Source organism: Saccoglossus kowalevskii, chromosome 21 (genome assembly GCF_978046115.1).
Source record: "Saccoglossus kowalevskii chromosome 21, keSacKowa6.1, whole genome shotgun sequence".
NCBI classification, from domain to species: domain Eukaryota; kingdom Metazoa; phylum Hemichordata; class Enteropneusta; family Harrimaniidae; genus Saccoglossus; species Saccoglossus kowalevskii.
Window position 1 is genome coordinate 30,985,821 of NC_140661.1, and position 21,795 is coordinate 31,007,615.

General features: G+C 36.7%; 1 protein-coding gene across 1 annotated transcript in view; it reads left to right on the top strand.

The window, feature by feature from the left end:
- The window catches only part of LOC100378362 (V-type proton ATPase 116 kDa subunit a 1-like), a 137,053-nt gene that overhangs the window by 16,199 nt on the left and 99,059 nt on the right, over positions 1–21,795 (top strand). The window contains exons 4-8 of the mRNA XM_085494983.1: positions 67–164; positions 12,225–12,353; positions 14,336–14,424; positions 18,035–18,161; positions 20,736–20,818. Of these exons, the coding sequence (XP_085351109.1) occupies positions 67–164; positions 12,225–12,353; positions 14,336–14,424; positions 18,035–18,161; positions 20,736–20,818 (526 nt within the window). The remainder of the gene's footprint in view (positions 1–66; positions 165–12,224; positions 12,354–14,335; positions 14,425–18,034; positions 18,162–20,735; positions 20,819–21,795) is intronic.

The following is a 21,795-nucleotide window of genomic DNA, read 5'->3' on the forward strand; positions in this document are numbered from 1 at the left end:
ACTATGACAACACACTAAAATATGAAGACCCTAACTTCCTCAAGTTCAACTATATTGCTGTTACAGGTTTCTTAGAAGGAGAAATCAAGAAAGCCAAGATTCCGATAACTGTTGCCAATGACAACCCAGCTGCTCCTCCACCAAGAGCAATGATAGATTTGGAGGTAAGTCTTGGCATTCATCCCTCATCTCTGTGTCTACATTCAAAGCCCAGAATCTACATGTATGCATCTGTGTGACACCGTACCATATCCACACTGTGGATTTGCTCTAATAGAAATATACTGATATATATCTAAGTGTAAGTGACATAAGTGACTCTATGGTCAAAATAAGAAATGTTTTTGTTTTATATACACCTCTATTGGAGATGTACTTCTAATAGAGAAAATACAATAACCAAGCTAGCTCTGATTTCGCTCATTATACTTTCAAAAACATTCTGAGTACGTTCAGCTGTAACCATGGATAGAAATATACTCTCTGTTTATTTGGCTGTTTATATGCTTCTAGCTCAAAACACTATTTATTGTTCAATCGATCAATTTATGTTTTTACCGTGATTGCGTTAACCAGTATACCTAGATGTTTGTGTTCGTTGTGAACATCTCATTGGTGACGACTAGTGTTCTGTGTTTTTGTTGTGAACATCTTATTGTTAACTGACCAGTGTGTCTGTGTTTTTGTTGTGGACATCTCATTGTTAACTGACCAGTGTGTCTGTGTTTTTGTTGTGAACATCTCATTGTTAACTGACCAGTGTGTTTGTGTTTTTGGTGTGGACATCTCATTGGTAACTGACCAGTGTGTCTGTGTTTTTGTTGTGAACATCTCATTGGTAACTGACCAGTGTGCCTGTGTTTTTGTTGTGGACATCACACTGTTAACTGACCAGTGTGCCTGTGTTTTTGTTGTGGACATCTCATTGTTAACTGACCAGTGTGTCTGTGTTTTTGTTGTGGACATCTCCTTGTTAACTGACCAGTGTGCCTGTGTTATTGTTGTGGACATCTCATTGTTAACTGACCAGTGTGCCTGTGTTTTTGTTGTGGACATCTCATTATTAATTGACCAGTGTGCCTGTGTTTTTGCTGTGGACATCTCATTGGTAACTGACCAGTGTGCCTGTGTTATTGTTGTGGACATCTCATTGTTAACTGACCAGTGTGCCTGTGTTTTTGTTGTGGACATCTTATTGGTGACTGACCAGTGTGTCTGTGTTTTTGTTGTGAACATCTTATTGGTAACTGACCAGTGTGTCTGTGTTTTTGTTGTGAACATCTTATTGTTAACTGACCAGTGTGTCTGTGTTTTTGTTGTGGACATCTCATTGGTAACTGACCAGTGTGTCTGTGTTTTTGTTGTGAACATCTCATTGGTAACTGACCAGTGTGCCTGTGTTTTTGTTGTGGACATCTCATTGTTAACTGACCAGTGTGCCTGTGTTTTTGTTGTGGACATCTCATTGTTAACTGACCAGTGTGCCTGTGTTATTGTTGTGGACATCTCATTGTTAACTGACCAGTGTGCCTGTGTTTTTGTTGTGGACATCTTATTGGTAACTGACCAGTGTGTCTGTGTTTTTGTTGTGAACATCTTATTGTTAACTGACCAGTGTGTCTGTGTTTTTGTTGTGGACATCTCATTGTTAACTGACCAGTGTGCCTGTGTTATTGTTGTGGACATCTCATTGTTAACTGACCAGTGTGCCTGTGTTTTTGTTGTGGACATCTCATTGTTAATTGACCAGTGTGCCTGTGTTTTTGCTGTGGACATCTCATTGTTAATTGACCAGTGTGCCTGTGTTTTTGCTGTGGACATCTCATTGGTAACTGACCAGTATGTCTGTGTTTTTGTTGTGGAGATCTCATTGTTAACTGACCAGTGTCCATGTGTTTTTGTTGTGGACATCTCATTGTTTACTGACCAGTGTGTCTGTGTTATTGTTGTGAACATCTCATTGTTAACTGACCAGTGTGCCTGTGTTGTTGTTGTGGACATCTCATTGGTAACTGACCAGTGTGCCTGTGTTTTTGTTGTGAACATCTCATTGTTAAATGACCAGTGTGCCTGTGTTTTTGTTGTGAACATCTCATTATAACTGACCAGTGTGTCTGTGTTTTTATTGTTGACATCTCATTGTTACCTGACCAGTGTCCATGTGTTTTTGTTGTGGACATCTCATTGTTAACTGACCAGTGTGTCAGTGATTTTGTTGTGGACATCTCATTGTTAACTGACCAGTGTGTCTGTGTTTTTGTTGTGGACATCTCATTGTTAACTGACCAGTGTGTCTGTGTTTTTGTTGTGGACATCTTATTGGTAACTGACCAGTGTGCCTGTGTTTTTGTTGTGAACATCTCATTGTTAACTGACCAGTGTGTCTGTGTTTTTGTTGTGGACATTTCGTTGTTAACTGACCAGTGTCCATGTGTTTTTGTTGTGGACATCTCATTGTTAACTGACCAGTGTGTCTGTGTTTTTGTTGTGGACATCTCATTGTTAACTGACCAGTGTGTCTGTGTTTTTGTTGTGGACATCTCATTGTTAACTGACCAGTGTGTCTGTGTTTTTGTTGTGGACATCTTATTGGTAACTGACCAGTGTGCCTGTGTTTTTGTTGTGAACATCTCATTGTTAACTGACCAGTGTGCCCGTGTTTTTGTTGTGAACATCTCATTGTTAACTGACTAGTGTGTCTGTGTTTTTGTTGTGGACATCTCATTGTTAACTGACCAGTGTCCATGTGTTTTTGTTGTGGACATCTCATTGTTAACTGACCAGTGTCCATGTGTTTTTGTTGTGGACATCTCATTGTTAACTGACCAGTGTGTCTGTGTTTTTGTTGTGAACATCTTATTGGTGACTGACCAGTGTGTCTGTGTTTTTGTTGTGAACATCTTATTCGTAACTGACCAGTGTGTCTGTGTTTTTGTTGTGAACATCTTATTGTTAACTGACCAGTGTGTCTGTGTTTTTGTTGTGGACATCTCATTGTTAACTGACCAGTGTGTCTGTGTTTTTGTTGTGGACATCTCATTGTTAACTGACCAGTGTCCATGTGTTTTTGTTGTGGACGTTTCATTGTTAACTGACCAGTGTGTCTGTGTTTTTGTTGTGGACATCTCATTGTTAACTGACCAGTGTGTCTGTGTTTTTGTTGTGGACATCTCATTGTTAACTGACCAGTGTCCACGTGTTTTTGTTGTGGACATCTCATTGTTAACTGACCAGTGTGTCTGTGTTTTTGTTGTGGACATCTCATTGTTTACTGACCAGTGTGCCTGTGTTTTTGTTGTGGACATCTCATTGTTAACTGACCAGTGTGCCTGTGTTATTGTTGTGGACATCTCATTGTTAACTGACCAGTGTGTCTGTGTTTTTGTTGTGAACATCTCATTGTTAACTGACCAGTGTGTTTGTGTTTTTGGTGTGGACATCTCATTGGTAACTGACCAGTGTGTCTGTGTTTTTGTTGTGAACATCTCATTGGTAACTGACCAGTGTGCCTGTGTTTTTGTTGTGGACATCACACTGTTAACTGACCAGTGTGCCTGTGTTTTTGTTGTGGACATCTCATTGTTAACTGACCAGTGTGTCTGTGTTTTTGTTGTGGACATCTCATTGTTAACTGACCAGTGTGCCTGTGTTATTGTTGTGGACATCTCATTGTTAACTGACCAGTGTGCCTGTGTTTTTGTTGTGGACATCTCATTATTAATTGACCAGTGTGCCTGTGTTTTTGTTGTGAACATCTCATTGTTAAATGACCAGTGTGCCTGTGTTTTTGTTGTGAACATCTCATTATAACTGACCAGTGTGTCTGTGTTTTTATTGTTGACATCTCATTGTTACCTGACCAGTGTCCATGTGTTTTTGTTGTGGACATCTCATTGTTAACTGACCAGTGTGTCTGTGTTTTTATTGTTGACATCTCATTGTTACCTGACCAGTGTCCATGTGTTTTTGTTGTGGACATCTCATTGTTAACTGACCAGTGTGTCAGTGATTTTGTTGTGGACATCTCATTGTTAACTGACCAGTGTGTCTGTGTTTTTGTTGTGGACATCTCATTGTTAACTGACCAGTGTATCTGTGTTTTTGTTGTGAACATCTCATTGTTAACTGACCAGTGTGTCTGTGTTTTTGTTGTGGACATTTCATTGCTAACTGACCAGTGTGCCTGTGTTTTTGTTGTGAACATCTCATTGTTAACTGACCAGTGTGTCTGTGTTTTTGTTGTGGACATTTCATTGTTAACTGACCAGTGTCCATGTGTTTTTGTTGTGGACATCTCATTGTTAACTGACCAGTGTGTCTGTGTTTTTGTTGTGGACATCTTATTGGTAACTGACCAGTGTGTCTGTGTTTTTGTTGTGGACATCTCATTGTTTACTGACCAGTGTGTCTGTGTTTTTGTTGTGGACATCTTATTGGTAACTGACCAGTGTGCCTGTGTTTTTGTTGTGAACATCTCATTGTTAACTGACCAGTGTGCCCGTGTTTTTGTTGTGAACATCTCATTGTTAACTGACTAGTGTGTCTGTGTTTTTGTTGTGGACATCTCATTGTTAACTGACCAGTGTCCATGTGTTTTTGTTGTGGACATCTCATTGTTAACTGACCAGTGTCCATGTGTTTTTGTTGTGGACATCTCATTGTTAACTGACCAGTGTGTCTGTGTTTTTGTTGTGAACATCTTATTGGTGACTGACCAGTGTGTCTGTGTTTTTGTTGTGAACATCTTATTCGTAACTGACCAGTGTGTCTGTGTTTTTGTTGTGAACATCTTATTGTTAACTGACCAGTGTGTCTGTGTTTTTGTTGTGGACATCTGGGCTTCAAACTTAGTACATACAGTATACATTACGGGTTCCTAATGCACGTTATTTTATTTTTTAGATCGGATTCAGAATGGCTGACTAGTGGCCATTTTGTTTTAATGAATGGGCTTCTAGAGCCATATCTCTGACATGCATTGACTGACTATGTTCAAATTACATATATTCATTATATATACATACATTGTATGTATTCAAAATGGCTGATTTTGTTTTAATTAATTAATGCTGTTCCAGAGCAATATCTCTCAATACTCGTTTCTCAATCAGATACAAATGTCAATCATCATAATCATATTCCTGACATGTTTATATTCCAGCTATATTACTATAAGCAAAATTATATATCTTAAATTCGATAACTAACGAACTAACTCTCACAGAGTTTTTGGATTTTTTATATTCTTAGTTGAAAATTACATTATTGGTAACTGACCAGTGTGCCTGTGTTTTTGTTGTGGACATCTCATTGTTAACTGACCAGTGTGCCTGTGTTTTTGTTGTGGACATCTCATTGTTAACTGACCAGTGTGCCTGTGTTATTGTTGTGGACATCTCATTGTTAACTGACCAGTGTGCCTGTGTTTTTGTTGTGGACATCTTATTGGTAACTGACCAGTGTGTCTGTGTTTTTGTTGTGAACATCTTATTGTTAACTGACCAGTGTGTCTGTGTTTTTGTTGTGGACATCTCATTGTTAACTGACCAGTGTGCCTGTGTTATTGTTGTGGACATCTCATTGTTAACTGACCAGTGTGCCTGTGTTATTGTTGTGGACATCTCATTGTTAACTGACCAGTGTGCCTGTGTTTTTGTTGTGGACATCTCATTGTTAACTGACCAGTGTGCCTGTGTTATTGTTGTGGACATCTCATTGTTAACTGACCAGTGTGCCTGTGTTTTTGTTGTGGACATCTCATTGTTAATTGACCAGTGTGCCTGTGTTTTTGCTGTGGACATCTCATTGTTAATTGACCAGTGTGCCTGTGTTTTTGCTGTGGACATCTCATTGGTAACTGACCAGTATGTCTGTGTTTTTGTTGTGGAGATCTCATTGTTAACTGACCAGTGTCCATGTGTTTTTGTTGTGGACATCTCATTGTTTACTGACCAGTGTGTCTGTGTTATTGTTGTGAACATCTCATTGTTAACTGACCAGTGTGCCTGTGTTGTTGTTGTGGACATCTCATTGGTAACTGACCAGTGTGCCTGTGTTTTTGTTGTGAACATCTCATTGTTAAATGACCAGTGTGCCTGTGTTTTTGTTGTGAACATCTCATTATAACTGACCAGTGTGTCTGTGTTTTTATTGTTGACATCTCATTGTTACCTGACCAGTGTCCATGTGTTTTTGTTGTGGACATCTCATTGTTAACTGACCAGTGTGTCAGTGATTTTGTTGTGGACATCTCATTGTTAACTGACCAGTGTGTCTGTGTTTTTGTTGTGGACATCTCATTGTTAACTGACCAGTGTGTCTGTGTTTTTGTTGTGGACATCTTATTGGTAACTGACCAGTGTGCCTGTGTTTTTGTTGTGAACATCTCATTGTTAACTGACCAGTGTGTCTGTGTTTTTGTTGTGGACATTTCGTTGTTAACTGACCAGTGTCCATGTGTTTTTGTTGTGGACATCTCATTGTTAACTGACCAGTGTGTCTGTGTTTTTGTTGTGGACATCTCATTGTTAACTGACCAGTGTGTCTGTGTTTTTGTTGTGGACATCTCATTGTTAACTGACCAGTGTGTCTGTGTTTTTGTTGTGGACATCTTATTGGTAACTGACCAGTGTGCCTGTGTTTTTGTTGTGAACATCTCATTGTTAACTGACCAGTGTGCCCGTGTTTTTGTTGTGAACATCTCATTGTTAACTGACTAGTGTGTCTGTGTTTTTGTTGTGGACATCTCATTGTTAACTGACCAGTGTCCATGTGTTTTTGTTGTGGACATCTCATTGTTAACTGACCAGTGTCCATGTGTTTTTGTTGTGGACATCTCATTGTTAACTGACCAGTGTGTCTGTGTTTTTGTTGTGAACATCTTATTGGTGACTGACCAGTGTGTCTGTGTTTTTGTTGTGAACATCTTATTCGTAACTGACCAGTGTGTCTGTGTTTTTGTTGTGAACATCTTATTGTTAACTGACCAGTGTGTCTGTGTTTTTGTTGTGGACATCTCATTGTTAACTGACCAGTGTGTCTGTGTTTTTGTTGTGGACATCTCATTGTTAACTGACCAGTGTCCATGTGTTTTTGTTGTGGACGTTTCATTGTTAACTGACCAGTGTGTCTGTGTTTTTGTTGTGGACATCTCATTGTTAACTGACCCGTGTGCCTGTGTTATTGTTGTGGACATCTCATTGTTAACTGACCAGTGTGTCTGTGTTATTGTTGTGGACATCTCATTGTTAACTGACCAGTGTGTCTGTGTTTTTGTTGTGGACATCTCATTGTTTACTGACCAGTGTGCCTGTGTTTTTGTTGTGGACATCTCATTGTTAACTGACCAGTGTGCCTGTGTTATTGTTGTGGACATCTCATTGTTAACTGACCAGTGTGCCTGTGTTATTGTTGTGGAGATCTCATTGTTAACTGACCAGTGTGCCTGTGTTTTTGTTGTGGACATCTCATTGTTAATTGACCAGTGTGCCTGTGTTTTTGCTGTGGACATCTCATTGTTAATTGACCAGTGTGCCTGTGTTTTTGCTGTGGACATCTCATTGGTAACTGACCAGTGTGTCCGTGTTTTTGTTGTGGAGATCTCATTGTTAACTGACCAGTGTCCATGTGTTTTTGTTGTGGACATCTCATTGTTTACTGACCAGTGTGTCTGTGTTATTGTTGTGAACATCTCATTGTTAACTGACCAGTGTGCCTGTGTTGTTGTTGTGGACATCTCATTGGTAACTGACCAGTGTGCCTGTGTTTTTGTTGTGAACATCTCATTGTTAAATGACCAGTGTGCCTGTGTTTTTGTTGTGAACATCTCATTATAACTGACCAGTGTGTCTGTGTTTTTGTTGTGGACATCTCATTGTTAACTGACCAGTGTGTCTGTGTTTTTGTTGTGGACATCTTATTGGTAACTGACCAGTGTGCCTGTGTTTTTGTTGTGAACATCTCATTGCTAACTGACCAGTGTGCCTGTGTTTTTGTTGTGAACATCTCATTGTTAACTGACCAGTGTGTCTGTGTTTTTGTTGTGGACATTTCATTGTTAACTGACCAGTGTCCATGTGTTTTTGTTGTGGACATCTCATTGTTAAATGACCAGTGTGCCTGTGTTTTTGTTGTGAACATCTCATTATAACTGACCAGTGTGTCTGTGTTTTTATTGTTGACATCTCATTGTTACCTGACCAGTGTCCATGTGTTTTTGTTGTGGACATCTCATTGTTAACTGACCAGTGTGTCAGTGATTTTGTTGTGGACATCTCATTGTTAACTGACCAGTGTGTCTGTGTTTTTGTTGTGGACATCTCATTGTTAACTGACCAGTGTGTCTGTGTTTTTGTTGTGGACATCTTATTGGTAACTGACCAGTGTGCCTGTGTTTTTGTTGTGAACATCTCATTGCTAACTGACCAGTGTGCCTGTGTTTTTGTTGTGAACATCTCATTGTTAACTGACCAGTGTGTCTGTGTTTTTGTTGTGGACATTTCATTGTTAACTGACCAGTGTCCATGTGTTTTTGTTGTGGACATCTCATTGTTAACTGACCAGTGTGTCTGTGTTTTTGTTGTGGACATCTCATTGTTAACTGACCAGTGTGTCTGTGTTTTTGTTGTGGACATCTCATTGTTTACTGACCAGTGTGTCTGTGTTTTTGTTGTGGACATCTTATTGGTAACTGACCAGTGTGCCTGTGTTTTTGTTGTGAACATCTCATTGTTAACTGACCAGTGTGCCCGTGTTTTTGTTGTGAACATCTCATTGTTAACTGACTAGTGTGTCTGTGTTTTTGTTGTGGACATCTCATTGTTAACTGACCAGTGTCCATGTGTTTTTGTTGTGGACATCTCATTGTTAACTGACCAGTGTGTCTGTGTTTTTGTTGTGAACATCTTATTGGTGACTGACCAGTGTGTCTGTGTTTTTGTTGTGAACATCTTATTCGTAACTGACCAGTGTGTCTGTGTTTTTGTTGTGAACATCTTATTGTTAACTGACCAGTGTGTCTGTGTTTTTGTTGTGGACATCTCATTGTTAACTGACCAGTGTGTCTGTGTTTTTGTTGTGGACATCTCATTGTTAACTGACCAGTGTCCATGTGTTTTTGTTGTGGACGTTTCATTGTTAACTGACCAGTGTGTCTGTGTTTTTGTTGTGGACATCTCATTGTTAACTGACCAGTGTGTCTGTGTTTTTGTTGTGGACATCTCATTGTTAACTGACCAGTGTCCATGTGTTTTTGTTGTGGACATCTCATTGTTAACTGACCCGTGTGCCTGTGTTATTGTTGTGGACATCTCATTGTTAACTGACCTGTGTGTCTGTGTTGTTGTTGTGGACATCTCATTGTTAACTGACCAGTGTGTCTGTGTTATTGTTGTGGACATCTCATTGTTAAATGACCAGTGTGTCTGTGTTATTGTTGTGGACATCTCATTGTTAACTGACCAGTGTGTCTGTGTTTTTGTTGTGGACATCTCATTGTTTACTGACCAGTGTGTCTGTGTTTTTGTTGTGAACATCTCATTGGTAACTGACCAGTGTGCCTGTGTTTTTGTTGTGAACATCTCATTGTTAACTGACCAGTGTGTCTGTGTTTTTGTTGTGGACATCTCATTGTTAACTGACCAGTGTCCATGTGTTTTTGTTGTGGACAACTCATTGTTAACTGACCAGTGTGTCTGTGTTTTTGTTGTTGACATCTTATTGGTAACTGACCAGTGTGCCTGTGTTTTTGTTGTTGACATCTTATTGGTAACTGACCAGTGTGTATGTGTTATTGTTGTGGACATCTCATTGTTAACTGACCAGTGTGTATGTGTTGTTGTTGTGAACATCTCATTGGTAACTGACCAGTGTGTATGTGTTATTGTTGTGGACATCTCATTGTTAACTGACCTGTGTGCCTGTGTTATTGTTGTGAACATCTCATTGGTAACTGACCAGTGTGTCTGTGTTATTGTTGTGGACATCTCATTGTTAACTGACCCGTGTGCCTGTGTTATTGTTGTGGACATCTCATTGTTAACTGACCAGTGTGTCTGTGTTTTTGTTGTGGACATCTCATTGTTAACTGACCAGTGTGTCTGTGTTATTGTTGTGAACATCTCATTGTTAAATGACCAGTGTGTCTGTGTTATTGTTGTGAACATCTCATTGTTAACTGACCAGTGTGTATGTGTTGTTGTGAACATCTCATTGGTAACTGACCAGTGTGTCTGTGTTATTGTTGTGGACATCTCATTGGTAACTGACCAGTGTGTCTGTGTTTTTGTTGTGAACATCTCATTGGTAACTGATCAGTGTTTGTGTTTTTGTTGTGGACATCTCATTGGTAACTGACCAGTGTGTCTGTGTTATTGTTGTGGACATCTCATTGGTAACTGACCAGTGTGTCTGTGTTTTTGTTGTGAACATCTCATTGGTAACTGATCAGTGTTTGTGTTTTTGTTGTGGACATCTCATTGTTAACTGACCAGTGTGCCTGTGTTTTTGTTGTGAACATCTCATTGTTAACTGACCAATGTGTGTGTGTTGTTGTTGTGAACATCTCCTTGTTAACTGACCAGTGTGTATGTGTTTTTGTTGTGGACATCTCATTGTTAACTGACCAGTGTGCCTGTGTTTTTGTTGTGGACATCTCATTGTTAACTAACCAGTGTGTATGTGTTGTTGTTGTGAACATCTCATTGTTAACTGACCAGTGTGTATGTGTTGTTGTTGTGAACATCTCATTGTTAACTGACCAGTGTGCCTGTGTTTTTGTTGTGAACATCTCATTGTTAACTGACCAGTGTGTATGTGTTGTTGTTTTGAACATCTCATTGTTAACTGACCAGTGTGTATGTGTTGTTGTTTTGAACATCTCATTGTTAACTGACCAGTGTGCCTGTGTTTTTGTTGTGGACATCTCATTGTTAACTGACCAGTGTGCCTGTGTTTTTGTTGTGGACATCTCATTGGTAACTGACTAGTGTTCTGTGTTTTTGTTGTGAACATCTTATTGTTAACTGACCAGTGTGTCTGTGTTTTTGTTGTGAACATCTCATTGGTAACTGACCAGTGTGTCTGTGTTTTTGTTGTGGACATCTCATTGTTAACTGACCAGTGTGTCTGTGTTTTTGTTGTGAACATTTCATTGGTAACTGACCAGTGTGCCTGTGTTTTTGTTGTGGACATCTCATTGTTTACTGACCAGTGTGTCTGTGTTTTTGTTGTGGACATCTTATTGGTGACTGACCAGTGTGTCTGTGTTTTTGTTGTGAACATCTTATTGGTAACTGACCAGTGTGTCTGTGTTTTTGTTGTGAACATCTTATTGTTAACTGACCAGTGTGTCTGTGTTTTTGTTGTGGACATCTCATTGGTAACTGACCAGTGTGTCTGTGTTTTTGTTGTGAACATCTCATTGGTAACTGACCAGTGTGCCTGTGTTTTTGTTGTGGACATCTCATTGTTAACTGACCAGTGTGTATGTGTTTTTTGTTGTGGCATCTCATTGTTAACTGACCAGTGTGCCTGTGTTTTTGTTGTGGACATCTCATTGTTAACTGACCAGTGTGTCTGTGTTGTTGTTGTGGACATCTCATTGTTAACTGACCAGTGTGCCTGTGTTATTGTTGTGGACATATTATTGTTAACTGACCAGTGTGCCTGTGTTGTTGTTGTGGACATCTCATTGTTAACTGACCAGTGTGCCTGTGTTATTGTTGTGGACATATTATTGTTAACTGACCAGTGTGACTGTGTTGTTGTTGTGGACATCTCATTGTTAACTGACCAGTGTGCCTGTGTTATTGTTGTGGACATATTATTGTTAACTGACCAGTGTGCCTGTGTTTTTGTTGTGGACAATTCATTGCTAACTGATCAGTGTGCCTGTGTTTTTGTTGTGAACATCTCATTGGTAACTGACCAGTGTGTCTGTGTTTTTGTTGTGGACATCTCATTGTTATCTGACCAGTGTGCCTGCGTTTTTGTTGTGGACATCTCATTGGTGACTGATCAGTATGCCTGTTTTTGTTGTGGACATCTCATTGGTGACTGACCAGTGTGCCTGTGCTTTTGTTGTTGACATCTCATTGGTGACTGATCAGTGTGTATGTGCTTTTGTTGTTATCATCTCATTGGGAACTTACCAGTGTCCCTGTGATTTTGTTGTGGATTCATGACTAATTTTGTTTTGATCTCATGACTAATTTTCTTATTTTAAGGCAACTTTTGAGAAGCTAGAGAATGAGATGAAGGATGTGAACAACAACACTGAGTCATTAAAGCGTAATTATTTAGAGCTAACTGAGCTGCAACATGTCTTGACAAAAACTAGAACGTTCTTCCGTGATGTAAGTATAAAGAAAAATATTTGCAATGGTTATCAACAGGCTTGACTTGACACCCTTATTTTTCATCATAATAACAAAACATGCTTCATTGACCTGACAAAATGTTTTGACAGAATCTGGAGATAAGGTCTTTTCTTTAAATTCCAATCAATGGTCAGATTTGTAAAACACAAATCATGCAATTTGAAGTAAAACTTGGTAAATTTCAGAATTCATGATTGAGTGAAGCGAGACCTTCCAAACACTTTTTAACTTTCACATTCATTGGTCACAGATTTAAAATTCAAGATATAGACTAAAACAATCCAAAAAATACATCACTTCTCTTCACTGATGATATTGTTCTCACAGCTGCAACAAAAGAAAGTCTGCAAATTCTCTGGATAAACTGATAGTGTTTGCAACTGAATTACAATAGAAAATAAAATTATGAAATAAATAAAATAAAACACTTAAAATTTAAATACAGAACACAGGTTTTGCACTATGTCTCGGCAAGACGATTTTAAGAAATTGAAATTTGACCCTGGATAACTTTATTAGCTCCGCTGTCCACTTTGTCGAGCGAAGCTTATCATATGAGTGATATGAGTCGTCAGTCGTCGTCCGTCGTCGGTCATCCGTGTCAATGTTTTCCTTTTTTGACTTCTTCTTGATATCTTCAATTCTCTAATTTTGGTGAATATTTTTGTCATTTTTGGTAAAAAGTGATATTTTCGACTTCTTGTTAAAAACCGCAAGTGCAATTGCTTTGATATTACATGTATAGGTACTACATGTGGACCTCTCTCAGATTTGTTCATTTCGTGATGATATCTGCAATTCTATAATTTTGGTGAATATTTTTGTCATTTTTGGTAAAAAGTGATATTTTCGACTTCTTGTTAAAAACCGCAAGTCCGATTGCTTTGATATTACATATATAATAATACTACATGTGGACCTCTCTCAGATTTGTTCATTTCGTGATGATATCTTCAATTCTCTAATTTTAGTGAATATTTTTGTCATTTTTGGTAAAAAGTGATATTTTCGACTTCTTGTTAAAAACTGTAAGTCCGATTGCTTTGATATTACATATATAGGTACTACATGTGGACCTCTCTCAGATTTGTTCATTTTGTGATGATATCTTCAATTCTTTAATTTTGGTGAATATTTTTGTAATTTTTGGTAAAAAGTGATATTTTCGACTTCTTGTAAAAAACTGTAAGTCCGATTGCTTTGATACTATACATATTGTTCATTTTCTAATGATGTCTTCAGTTCTTTAATTGAAATGTGCATTGCTAACAGCGGAGCTATCGCAGCCGATAGGCTGCGTGTTAGAGATTGGACCACAGCTTGCCAGAAAAACTGGGTCCCTCTTCAATAATTGGAGTCCGGGAAGCAAAATATGGGGTTAACGCAATCCCTGAATATCATTTACATATATTCAATATGAATAGATCATGAAAAGACTAGCTGACAAAGCTACTGAAGTTATAACAAAACCAATGCAATTAAATAATCGAATCACACATTCAGTTGCTTAGTACTAAACCTGTTTGAAGCTATACATAAACATTAGGCAAGAACATTGGGACAAAATGGAAACATCAAATAGGCATTTTGACTAAAATGAAATTTAGCACACATAGACTTCAAATTGAACAAGGTTGAACAAAAAATGCAATCTCTGAAACCAAAATGACCTGCATTTTTTATTTTTTATAAATTATTCACAGAAACAAGAAAGAAACTTCACTCAGTATATCCCCAGATTTTCAAAATGTTAAAACACAAAAACAATCTTATTTATATTTACTTCGTGAATGCAAATTATAAACAAACATTAAAAGAAGTCATTCATTTCATAAAAAGAGCATTCCCTATTAGAGGCAGCAAATAATTTCTTTTCATGTAGAAATGTATTTTGTATGTATTTTATTTTTCAATTCATCTGTAATTTAGTTTATCTTATCTTATTCTTTTCTCTGTAGTTTGAAGTACGGCGTGGCAGTCAGGGGCAGTTTGATACTCAGATAGCAGAAGAAGGTGGGATTAGATCAGATCATCTTCCAGGATTAGGGTAAGTACAATATTTATAATCAATTTCATACCCTCAGATGTATTATTTTCCTAGTTTCTACCTGAACTTCCATTTTTGTCAAAAAACAAATCCAAAAGTCAACATGTTGTCATGGGTGACAGGCCTATTGCATTCAACTTTGGTATGGACATCACACTTGATGAGTTGTTGTTACAGAACGTTTTTTGTGATTTGATTCAAAATGGCTGAAAACTACAAGCCTGAATGCTTTGATGCTTGGTGTATATGTACCTTTGGTAGACCTCTCTCAGATTTGTTCATTTCATGATGATATATTCAATTCTCTAATTTTGGTGAATATTTTTGTCATTTTTGGTAAAAAGTGATATTTTCGACCTCTTGTTAAAAAACCGCAAGTCCAATTGCTTTGATATTACATATAGGTACTACATGTGGACCTCTCTCAGATTTGTCATTTTGTAATGATATCTTCAATTTTCTAATTTTGGTGAATATTTTTGTCATGTTTGGTAAAAAGTGATATTTTTGACTTATTGTTGAAAACCGCAAGTCCAATTGCTTTGAATTAACATATATAGGTACTACATGTGGACCTCTCAGATTTGTTTATTTTGTAATGATATCTACAATTCTCTAATTTTGGTGAATATTTTTGTCATTTTTGGTAAAAAGTGATATTTTTGACTTCTTGTTAAAAACCACAAGTGCAATTGCTTTGATATTACATATATAGGTACTACATGTGGTCCTCTCTCAGATTTGTTCATTTTGTGATGATATCTTTTATTCTCTAATTTTGATGATTATTTTTGGTGATAAGTGATGTTTTTGAATTCTTGTTGAAAACAGCAAGTCCAATTGCTTTGATATTATACATATTGTTCATTTTCTGATGATATCTTCTGTTCTTTAATTGCAATGTGCCTTGCTAACAGCGGAGCTACATGTATCTCAGCCGACAGGCTGCTTGTTTCATTTTGCAGAACTTTTCCTGAATAGTGGCAATTTTTTTCTCAGAAACATGTAAATATGTTACCAAAAAGGTGTGCTAGATCTGGTTTCATTCAAACTTGGTATGAACAACATACATTATTTGTTTTCCGAGATCATGTTAGTTTTATTTTTATATCTTTGTAACCATTTTTAAAACATGCTTTGACAGATTTTGACAAAGTTTTTACAATCATAATCTGGTTTCTTGTTTTGTTTTCCTGTTTTTGACTCCCGTGTGCGAAGCACATAATGGGAGTCTTTGCAGTTACCCTGTATCTATGTATGTATGTATGTGTGTGTGTGTCTGTCCGTTCCACTGATATCTCAAGAACCGTATGTTTGTTTTTAATGAAACTTGATGTACAGATGCTCTGGGCTAATGCGCAGATTTGATTAGGTTTTGGTTGAAACCATGCATATTAATTACTAGATTTGCATGATAATTAGCTAATTTTTAGCTGTTCCTTGACTCTTCCACTGATATCTAAAGAGCCATTCATTAGATTTTGATGAAACTTGGTACATAGATGCGCTGGACTAATGCTCTAGGACAACGCACAGACCTAATTAATTTTGGGTTAAAATCAGTGCATATTAATTACCCAATTTGCATAATTTTCAGCTTTTACACTGATATCACGTGTACTAGTTATTCCATTTCAATGAAACTTGCTATATTGATGCTCCAGAACAATGCATAGACCCGCTCAGTTTTGAATTAAAACCAGATCATATTAATTGCCTAGTAATTTTTGGTTCTAATCACATTTCAACAAAAACTTCATACATAGATTGTCTGTGCCAGTACTTATAATAATTCAATGAATTTCGGTATGTACTCTAACCCAATGTGATGATCAAATTAGTTTTAGATTTATATACATCTATGATAATTACCTAATTTGCATAATAATTTACTTTTCAGCTTTCCACTAATTTAGCTTAGATTAATCATCACATTATAATGAAACTGTGTACATGTGCACCCTGAAACAATATACAGACCTAAATCTAAGACTAATAATTGCTTAATTAGTCCCCGTTCGAACGCAGTCGGAAAACGGGGACTTATGTTTTGGCCTCTGTGTGTCCATGCGTGCGTGCGTGTGTGTGTGTGTGTGCGTGCGTTCATGCGTGCGTGCGTCCGAACCTGTATCTTAGAAATGCCTGGACCAATCACAATCAAACTTCACACATACATCATACATGATATTATACATATGCACATCAATTTGTTTCATGATCTGATTCAAGATAGCCGAATGGCGGCCATTTTTGTGCTAAAAATCATCAAAATCAAGCATTTCTTGGTTGTTTACAGATGGATTTTGTTCAAACTTTGTATATACATTAGAAATTATAGGACCTTGATGCACATCATTTTGTTTCACGATCTGATTCAAGATGGCCGAATGGCGGCCATTTTTGTGCTAAAAAATTCTAAAAATCAAGTATTTCTCGGCTGTTTACAGATGGATTTTGTTCAAACTTGGTATATACATTAGACGTTATGGGACCTCGATGCAAATAATTTTGTTTTTCAGATAAGATTCAAAATGGCCGACTGGCGGTCATTTTGTTTCAATGAATGTGGCTCTCGTGCCATATCTCTGACTTGCTTTCACTGATTATATTCAAATTTTAAACATTCATTATACATGATGTCATAGACAGATATATTGGTTTGACGATCCTATTCAAAATGGCCAAATGGTGGCCATTTTTTTGCTAAAAAATCATCAAATATCAAGCATTTCTGGCATTTATGGATGGATTTCGTTCAAACTTGGTACATACATTAAACGGGTTTCTGATGCACGTCATTTTATTTTTCAGATTGGATTCAAAATGGCTGACTGACAGCCATTTTGCTTTAATGATTGGGGTTCTAGAGCCATATCTCTTAAATGCTTTGACTGATTATATTCAAATTTTATATATTCGTCATACAACATGTTATATATACCGGTATACATGTATTCAAAATAACTGATTTTGAATGCTGTTCCAGAGCAATATCTTGTACTTGTTTGACGATCAGATACAAATGTCAATCATTTTAATGTTAAAAAATCATATTCCTGACATGGTTATATTCCAGCTATATTACTATAAACAAAACCACCATATATATCTTAAATTTGATAACTAACTGGGACTGTGCCATGCATGGCTTGTTTGTATAATAATTCATTTGGTTCATTGAAGTAATCCACAGACATGATTAGTTTAATGTTGATAAATATGCATAGTGATTATCTATTATTGGCCTATTTCTGATATCTAATAAAATCAGATTTGAATTGAATTCATCGCAGAGATGCTCTGGAATAAATTAGACTAAAAACCATGGATGAAAAATCAAATGTATTTTATTCATGTTATGCATCTCAAATAGCAGACAAAAATTAGTTGCCAAGCTTCTCGTTTGAAAAGCAAATCTTAAATTTTAATTAATTTTAAAGTGTCTCCAATATTCTCAGCACACGGGAGTTCTTTCTAAGCTTTCTCTGATTATAAACTTATTATAATATTTTGTCAGTATTGAATAAATTGTTATCATTGTTTATAAAAAATTATATTTCTGTGATATTTATGTCTTTTTAACAGATATTTCAATATTCTTGTTATGTAGAATGCTGGCGGGTGTTATCAGTAGAGAAAGATTCACAGGTTTTGAGAGAATGCTGTGGAGAGTTTGCCATGGCAACGTTTTCCTACGCCATGCAGAAATAGAATCCCCATTGGAGGACCCAAGTACAGTGAGTGACTATTCATATATGTAACAACATATAGTCAAATGATATCTGCATTTTAGTCCCTGTTCGGATGAAGTCCGAAAACATTCATTTGTTCTTTCGTGCGACCATCCGGAGTCATACAAATGTATTCCAGAATCCTTTGGACTGATTCCTTCCATTCTTTGCATGTGCTTAGTACTTTATGTGGGACATATGCACATGCAGTGGTTTAGCAATTTGATTTAAAATGGCTTACTGGCAGCCATCTTGTTTTTTGAAAATGTTGTATTTTGGACATGCTTTGTCAGTTTTTATTCAAATTTGGCATATACTTCATACATGTTATGATACATGTCCATGACAATTTGTTTCAAAATCGAATAAAAGATGGCCGATTGACAGCCATCTGACTGTCTGGCCTTACTACTATATTTCCAAGATTTATGTACTATTTACATTTGTATTTGGCACATACATCATACATGTCACTTTGTTTCATAATCAGATTAAAGATGGCCGAATAACGACTGTTTTTATTTTTGGCCATATTACTACATTACTCATTCCGCCCAACCTCTCGCTTTTATCACTTTTTTTCCCATCGCTTATCGCTTTTTTTCCTACCGTTCGCGTCTCGCAACTGAATGTCCAATCTGACTTTGTTTTGGGTGTAAGTGAACTACGTACAGCTATTGGAAGTATTTCGCCTAGAGTTCACAAAACGGAATACCCTGCAAAATTTGAATCCTTTATTCTATAACGAGACATTGGGCGCAAAAATAATAACCATAATGATTGTAATTCAACAAGTTTAGTCCACTTGCCAGCCGCCTAGTTAAAAAACGTGATCTTCATTGATGTCTGCTTCGACAACTTCGGACAAGTAAGATGGGTGCTGGCCGACATTACATTTGCAAGTATTGTATTTGTTTGACAAATTGTACAGTACAGTCATTCTATAACAATCGATTGGTTGATTTTTTTTACAGTCTTACTATTCCTGCAGATATTCTTCAATTGTTATAGATGCCATGTATTTACATAACTACAATTTGACCTGTGTTAAACCCAAACCATGCGTGCATGTCAACCGTCACCCTACACCCTACACATGGTTACTCAACGAATACCGTACTATACAGTAGACATTTTTCGCTCTACACCAAAAATATATGGTTTTATTTCATATTAGTTGTGTCTATGTCAGTGCCGTATTTGATTTCACATGTTTGGTTCGATCTTGTTTACGGTGGACATTATTACTACGTGTATGTATTATTACCAATTTTATATACATGTAGCAGTGTGATACACCGTATTTTTTCAACGGTCGTTCTATAAATTTCTGATTGTATTTATTCTTCTTTATTATTTATTCATAAAAACAAAAATGATACACTTGTACATGAAACAATAGGTAATGAACTGTAAATGCAGGCAGTTGCGCTGTCAGGCGAGCGAGCGAGTGGATATTTCTGGATTTGCGCGGTCGAAAAAGAAACAGAAATTGTCTGGTCGAATTGAACAAAGCGAGCAAATAAAAAATAATCGAAATCCGGAAGCGGGCGGGAGGTTGGGCGAAATGAGTACTGTATATCTCTGTCACCCATGTATCATTTTCATTGATATTTAGCATGTCATAAATGGATTTACATGTCAATTCAATTTGCAATTTGATCAAATATGGCCGACTGGCGGCCATCTTGTTTGTTTAAAATGTGATAACTTGGACATGCTTTCACTTGTGATCTATGTTTTTCTTTGCTATGTCTTAAACCGGATGGGTCATCACGCAACACGTGTTTGAATTTCATGTTAATAAACAATCCGTTGTAAACGCCACTTGGGACTCAAGTTTCAAGAACACGCTTGCAACAACCCCTTCACTTTAATATGACGAGCACAAAGAGAACTTTCACAAATTTAACGAGGGCTGTGTCATTTTCAATTACTTGTTCATTATTATTGTGATGTTTTAATACCCTAAAAGCAGTTTGCTAATATGAATTAAAATTTGGTACATGCATACTATTTTGATAGTTGAAAATGTTACATATTAATGCACATATTAGCTAATTTGCATTCTTATTGACTAACTTTCCAAATGAATTAAAACTTGGTAGAAGGATGCTATTTTTTGTTCTTGCATGACTGATAATTGCTTGGTATTAATCTATGTACTTTAATTGTAATAAGTAATTTGCCAAACTCTTTCCGTATGTGTATTTTTTTATGTATGCATAATTGAGTATCTGACACTATCTGGAAAATATAAATTGATTTTTTTCAGCAACAACTGTTTGGTAAAATAGTTTTGAATCAATTTTTACAGTAGCATGTGCAATGAAATTGTTGTATGCTTAAAGTGAATAAATATTGAATTCACATGGCAGCAATTTTTGGCATCACTGGTGGCAGAGCTTTTAGATTCATATTTTTAAATAAATATTTCATCTACAGAACACTGTACAATCATGTTCCTGTATATCAGATATAGCTTGCAAAATGCATAAATATGTGTAGTGATGAATTCTATTATGCCATCTTAGCATAGTGTCTTGGAATTAATGAAATGCATGTTTTCTTTTATTGCAGGGATATGAAATACATAAAGTTGTGTTTATTATATTCTTTCAAGGGGAACAACTGAAAAGTAGAGTTAAAAGAATTCTTGATGGGTAAATACACTACTTGGTAATAAATACAGTGGAATTCATCTAAACACACTACTTGATAACATATACAGTGGAATTCATTGAAACACACCACTTGGTAACAAATACAGTGGAATTCATCTAAACACATCACTTGATAACATATACAGTGGAATTCATTGAAACACACCACTTGATAACAAATAGAGTGGAATTCATTGAAACACACCACTTGATAACAAATGGAGTTGAATTCATTGAAACACACCACTTGATAACAAATAGATTGGAATTCATTGAAACACACCACTTGATAACAAATGGAGTGGAATTCATTGAAACACACCACTTGATAACATATACAGTGGAATTCATTGAAACACACCACTTGATAACAAATGGAGTGGAATACATTGAAACACACACCACTTGATAAAAAATACAGTGGAATTCATCTAAACACACCACTTGATAACATATACAGTGGAATTCATTGAAACACACCACTTGATAACAAATGGAGTGGAATTCATTGAAACACACCACTTGATAACAAATAGAGTGCAATTCATTGAAACACACCACTTGATAACAAATGGAGTGGAATTCATTGAAACACACCACTTGATAACAAATACAGTGGAATTCATCTAAACACACCACTTGATAACATACAGTGGAATTCATTGAAGCACACCACTTGATAACAAATGGAGTGGAATTCATTGAAACACACCACTTGATAACAAATGGAGTGCAATTCATTGAAACACACCACTTGATAACATATACAGTGGAATTCATTGAAACACACCACTTGATAACAAATGGAGTGGAATTCATTGAAACACACCACTTGATAACATATACAGTGGAATTCATCTAAACACACCACTTGATAACAAATGTAGTGGAATACATTGAAACACACACCACTTGATAACAAATACAGTGGAATTCATCTAAACACACCACTTGATAACATATACAGTGGAATTCAT